Source organism: Nanorana parkeri, unplaced genomic scaffold (assembly GCF_000935625.1).
Source record: "Nanorana parkeri isolate BGI_ZX_2015 unplaced genomic scaffold, ASM93562v1 scaffold12, whole genome shotgun sequence".
Lineage (NCBI taxonomy): Eukaryota > Metazoa > Chordata > Amphibia > Anura > Dicroglossidae > Nanorana > Nanorana parkeri.
In genome coordinates this window covers 4,576,556-4,583,156 of record NW_017306280.1, presented here as the reverse complement: position 1 = coordinate 4,583,156, position 6,601 = coordinate 4,576,556, and the positions used below count along the sequence as shown (strand labels likewise).

The window sequence follows — 6,601 nt, the reverse complement described above, 5'->3', positions numbered from 1 at the left end:
CTTAATGGCACTCAGCGTAATGCAAATTTCAAGCCTTGACTGGCGCCAGCAGAATTGTGACAGTGAGACCCAAAGCCTATGGACACAGACTGGACAAGTCGTGACAGGAAATTCTTGCTAAAAATATAAAAAGGCTTTTCTAAGAGCTTGACTGTCATTGGTATAAGGTCTTATGTAGGGATGCTCCGATACCGGTTTTTCGGTATTGAGTACCGATATTTTTTTTCCGGTACTCGCTGATACCGAATGTCCCATTAAGGAAGCCAAGCGTAGTGTATTGACTTGCCACCTGGCTTCCTGATTAGCCAGGAAGCCGGACGGCGTGTAAAGATTCGCCACCCGGCTTCCCAATTAGCAGTGAAGCCGTCTACATGCTCCCTCGTCATAAGGTGACGAGAAAGCATGGAGTCGGCTTTCTGGCCAATTAGGAAGCCGGGCGCCGCGTCATTACACAGCGCCAGGCTTCCTGATTGGCCAGCTTCCCGACCAATCAGGTAGCCGGGCAGCGAATCATTACACGCTGCCCAGCTTCCTGATTGGCCGGGAAGCCAGCTCCATGCTCCCTAGTCACAAGTGAGTTTGAGTACTCGCCCAAATACTCAGTAACGGCACCGATACTAGTATCTGTGCATCCCTAGTCTTATGTCATGTTGAGTTTTGCACAAACTGTTTAAAGTCAACCTGACATCAGATTAATTTTTTATGTTACATGCATGCGTGCTAAGTTATGTCCAAATTTATACTTGCATGCATTTATCTCACAGAGATCATAATGCTGCCCTGTCAATGCCTTCATCTGCTTTTTTCCCCTTCAGAAGGAATGCACAATCTTTATTCAGGGTCAGCATCTAATTCCTGCAGGAACTAAATGTTACCAGCACACCAAATACATTTGTGCACGATCCGTCTTTGATAAATAGGCATCATGTCACAAGAACATAATGCCTACACTCATCAATAAAGACGGATCTTGCACATATTTCTTTGTTGGGCTGGTGACTATTCATTCCTACCCTGGCGGTGCCATCTGCCGTCACTTCTGCACCCAATATCAAGGGGTATACCAGTCAAGAGTGTGGTGGTACACACAGGATCTATCGATTAGCATCTAATTCCTGGACTCAACAATGACATTCATATGAATCCTGGTGTCTGCACACCAGGAAAGAGGAAGCTGAGGAAATGCTTACTCCTGTGTCTAAAGCAACATGTCAGAAATGTATTCATAACTTAAATTACAAAAGCATTCACTTTAATGTTTTTAAAGACTGGAGTTAGAGGACCATTTCCTTCAAAAAGAAAAAAGTACCCCATCCCAATAACTGCATGCAGTTACATATGATAGTTAGTTATATGAATTCTTTATTTCACATAGCTTTATTTGTATCTACATTAGGGATGCACCGATACTTTTCAGATAACAGTGCTGATACCTGGCATTTTCATGATAACTACCAGGGTTGCAGCTGGGACCTGGCTCTGGCGCTCCACCACTGTCCTTAAATCATTAGTCTGTATTGGTTTAGAAAAACTGTCACATGACAATAAACAAAAATGTATCAGTACTTGTAAAACTGGTATCAGTGCATCCCTTTATTTATATTTATAAAAACCATACTTTAAAACAGAGATGTACAAATCCCAGGAGTGCAGTCTGCGCCTTACAAATGATCCATTTCGTGTGCACCTTACTGTATAACTGGTAACAAATTGTTGAGTGCGTTTGTCGTTTGTTTTGCTTTACAAATGACAGCTGCCTCCTAACTTTTGAATTTTTCTCTGGTCTAGTAGCTCGAAAAGTATCTGTACTTTTACAGAGCACAGTACTTTGTATCGGTGCATCCCTAATCTACCTACATATTTACATGGAGATCGAGTTGTCTAGCAACAGGTTGGAACAAACCGTCATAATGTCTACATCAGTAGTCATGCAGAATGCGTGGTGAGCAACGTAGCAGGGTAGAGCTCCTGCATTTCAACCAGGTCCACTTTAACTACACATTTTGACATGAGTGAATGAATTTTAAGGACAATTTTAGGAAAGCATAATAAATACTATATTATGGCCTTGTGTATAGATTTGTAGGAGTGCCAATTGTACTGCCTGCCATGTGATTTTTAGAGAAAAAGCTCTAAAGAGAAACCATTTAAACTTTGTTTTCCCTTAATCCTGAGGCTAGGGCAACAGAAGATTTTTAGTAGCTTCATACTGCTAAAATAGCTAGGAGTAGCAAATGGAACAATTAGCTACATACGCATGAAAGCCACAAACATTTAATCTCGCACGATCGTACAAGGTTCCAATCAAGAGCAAAATTATCACGATTACAGGCTTCCTGTGTAAATTGCTCCATATCATGTTTCCATGCGTTTCATCTGTTTAGCAACCAATTGCTGCTCCAAGCCATTAATCTCTTGCAATTTTAGCACCATGACTGGAGTTGCCAAGTCTTGCATGTAGCTCTAGCCTCAATATGCAGGGAATACTTTTCTAGCAGTTTGCCGTCCAGTATATGCTGCTTTCCTAGTTATAGTTGTGTTGCTTTTGCCAACAATCAGGAACCACAAGTCTTTTCCTAAGAAAATATCCACCTAGATTAGGGTTTGGTTTGCATTATGTGAGCATACGGGTTACCACTTTTGCCTTGCAGCACTGGTGGGTCCCTGGTTCAAATCCCAGTCAGGCCACTATCTGCAAAGCAATTTGCATGTTCTTCCTGTGCTTGTGTGGGTTTCCTCCCACATTCCAAAGACATGTTGGTAGGTTGATTGCCTCCAGTCTTAATCGTCCCTTGTAAGCATCCAAGATAGGCCTTAGAGCGTTAGCTCCTTGAGGGCAGGGACTGATGTGGATGTGCATTATGTAAAAAGAGCTACGTAAATTGTCGGCGCTGTACAATACGTAAAGTGATCATTCTGGTGGCTGCCAAAATGCCATAAGTGGAAACTTCTTATCCTAGCAGTTGTGTGGAGGGAGAAAAAAAAAGGTGTCTGGACACAGATACTGCATTTTGTCTATGAAGGACTGTTGCAAATACCGCAAAACATTGTCAAGGATACTCAAGGATGCAACTCCTGCTCTTAGCTCTAGGAGCTAAGAGCAGCTCACTAGGAGCCACCACCCTTTGACAGCAGCCTTGAGCAATGTTGTGTACACTTGCAAATTCTTGTGATTGTCAGGTTTTCCGAAGGACCTACTTGGCATATGTTCCCAAGCAGATCCATGGGGGAAAAAAACAAAAACAACACACTTACCTACAAGTCAAGAATTGTATTGCACTTCTGGCTGAACCTGAAGTTGTTCTTTGAGAAATTCCAGATCTACCAGCCATTCACTACATGAAGGGATCTTATCTGTGCCAATTGAGTGGTTGTGCAAGGAGGCACCATCAGACAACGGACCATACAGTTCTACAGGTACAGATGGCATGTCCTACACAACAGCCATCTGCTCTCAGCATGGAGGGGGAAAAAAAATTGCAACTCAACAACCCTTGTTTTCCAGTGGGTCAAGGCAAACAAGTCATTGAACAGCCCTCATCAGTTAAAAAGGTCTAGAGAGAATGACAGCTGAATAGACATTATCCCCTTAAAGTTTAATCTTATATTCCCCGTTTCCTCCCTTAACATGTTAGTGATTTTTTTTCTTTAGATAAAACCTCTGTACATTACTTTTTTAGACCCAGTTATGTCATCACTAGAGCGCCGTCTCTATAGGCAGATCATGGCTGGTGGGAGGGGCCGGCTGTACATAGCCTCCTACAACCAGCACCTTGCCTCCATACTCAAGATTCCAACTCTGGGGAGGAGTTATGCATATAGCAAAATGCCTTGATGGAACACTCAATTCTACAGACTGGCATTTGCCCAAGGCAGACTGCATTTGCATGCGGACCACCCACATGTAATGTTGAACCTTCAGGATTAAAAACAGAACTCCAATGAATGAAAATGGTGGACCAAGACAGTTGACTGGGAAGAGGGATCAATATGGATGGCCTCTTTGGCATGCAGCAGGCTCCATGAGACTTGCTTGAGCTTCTAATCCACAAGGAGAACTTACAGAGTGCAGTAAAACCAGTATGCAATTTCAGGAGAGGAGCCTGTACAATGCTGAATGTAAGGCTGGCATTCCATTTTTACAGATTTAATTGATGTAGCTGTTCTTTGATACCTTCTTATGTGTCAGCAGAGGAGACTGTGTGATGACGCGTTTCCGGGGTCACGCCCCCTTCATCAGAGCTCTGAGAAAGAAAGCTCTGATGAAGAAAAACCATGAACAGATGGAAGACATTTCTACATTACTAAGCAGGAGGCGGGTCCCAAGGTCTCAGTGAGGCTATTGATCCAATAAATTAGAAAGCATGGCCATTAAAGTGCAATTATTTCTGTGGGGGGATGAGGTCCTCAATTGACTGGCCCTTCTCCAGACGCTTTTCCATTTCTACCAGAAGCTTCACACCATCAACCACCGTCTGAACCAGTTCCACCTCTGAAAAGCCAAGACGGTCGGCGTTTGATACATCGAAGACTCCTCCAACAGCTGCAGTGTCAACTCCACCTAATGCAAAACAAGCAGTTAGTACTGCACCATATACAAACAAAATGGTCGTGATGTGAAACTATTGCTCAGCTGGAGGACCATGAGTCAACAACCTCAAAGCACTCAAGGTAGCAAGTTGAGGACTTCTGATAATTTGGGCACAATTCTGTTGTCTAGTGACACAATGGACCTTAGACACCATTTTGTTGATCAATGGTGTGGAGATTGTGTGTGCAGTATAACATTAAGGCTTACCAAGTACTCCCATGTATGCTAGTTTGGGTGTAGCCCCCTTGTTCTGTAACATTTAAGACATTTTTCAGCTTATCCAAGCAGCTTCCTTACTTCAGTCTAGGGATGCACAGATACTAGTATCAATGCCAATACCGAGTATTTTGGCAAGTACTCACTCTCCCAAATGCTCGATACAGGAACTTAGTCAGAGGAATCTCCCTCCGTGCCGCAAGGGAACAAGGAGCTGGCTTCTCGGCCTATCACAAAGCCAGTTGGCAGGCAATGACCCACCTCCTGGCTTCCCGATTGGCCGGGAAGCCGGGTCTATGTCATCAGAAGTACCGTTATCAGTACTCTGTATTGGCAAGTACTGAAATGACCGGCATTGGTGCATCCTGTTTAAATACAGCAAAATGATCTAAATGTTATTTAGATTCACACCTGCAATCATAAGAACAAATAAACTTTCTAAACTTTCCCCAGTTAGGGAACACACGAAATTAGACTATTAAAGTATCTATCATGAAGCACAGTGCTCTGGCAGAGGAAGCTCATGTACACTGGAGGGGGGGGGGGCATTGTAGGAAACACTACACATCCTATTATGCCACTAGCATGGGAGTCATGCCTGCGGTTGTCAGTCTTGGGAACTACATGACCCATGAAGCATTGCAAAACAGCTGGCGTGCCTAAAAGTTTGGAATCCCTTTTTAGTCCTGCCTCCCACCTCCATACAGGTTCCACAGCCTTGATGAAAGATGCATTTTTGTGACCCCTAAAAAAACTGTTTGCTATAACAGCTTGTTCCCTTTTAATTAAAGATTGTATACATCTACAATGTAGCTTTCTAGAAGAATTTACCTGTAACATTGGTGTGGCACTCAACGTTTCTAGCCCTATAGCATGGAGATGCCATTTTGGCACGACATGGCAACTATGTATCCATTAACAGAAAGGACAGTGGTCCACCGATCTGTGCACAGATGTCTGTCTGCTCACCTGTTCCTCTCTTTTGCAGTTTGAGCCTCTTCAGGATGTCTCCAAATTTTTCGTTCTTGCTCAAATTTGGCAACTTTATGTGGACGCCGGCGCGGAGACCAGTTCCAAGGTTGGATGGGCAGGTGAGGATGTAGCCAAGATGCTGATTCCACATAAACTGGTAGCCTTTCTCCTTGAACAGGGTTTCAATCTAGGAGAGAAGGACTGGTTGTTTTCAGTTGGAACAGAGTTAACAATATAGAACACAAACAACTGCAGAGCCGGGTACGGAGTATAAACAAAATACCCAAGCTGAGCAATGCTTCTGAAAATGCTATCTGCCTGGCTGTCATGCTAACCCCTTTTGCACCAATATTTTGAGCCTTTTATCAGGAATGACAAGGCAGAAATGGTAGTTCCCGCATGCGTTTTTTATGACTGATTGTAATTAAGGCCGAACTGACTAAGAGCAGCTGAGATTACATAGCCATTAAGTACTCATTATAGAGCATTTCCAGCTGCCACTTATGTTTTCCCCAACATTATGGCCGGAACAATAAATGTTTAAACTGCATTTAATAGGGTAGGATAAGTATATAACCTGTAGCATCTGGTTTCTTATCCTGAAATATTACTGGTTAGAACAAGAATAGAAGAAGATACTGCAATGGGGACACTTGTTCACAAATGTCTTTAGGAGGATTTCCCTCACATTGGAACGATATCCTCTCACTTCCTTTAAGGTGCAGACTTAGGAACAAAGGACTCTGGTAGCAGGAAGGAGGGGCCTGATAAAAAAATATCTTGCACCAAAGGGGGGCCCCGAAGCAGATCTCACTGCATCCC

At 43.3% G+C, this 6,601-nt stretch overlaps 1 protein-coding gene across 2 annotated transcripts in view; it reads right to left on the bottom strand.

Moving 5' to 3' along the window:
- Positions 1–4,271: 4,271 nt before the first annotated feature.
- Positions 4,272–6,601, bottom strand: part of CKB (creatine kinase B) — a 31,399-nt gene continuing 29,069 nt past the window's right edge. For both annotated transcript variants that reach the window (XM_018556612.1, XM_018556604.1), the window contains exons 9-10: positions 5,777–5,966; positions 4,272–4,561 (exon numbers count right to left, since the gene is read on the bottom strand). In XM_018556612.1, coding sequence (XP_018412114.1) covers positions 4,383–4,561; positions 5,777–5,966 — 369 coding nt within the window. In that variant the 3' untranslated portion in view covers positions 4,272–4,382. The remainder of the gene's footprint in view (positions 4,562–5,776; positions 5,967–6,601) is intronic.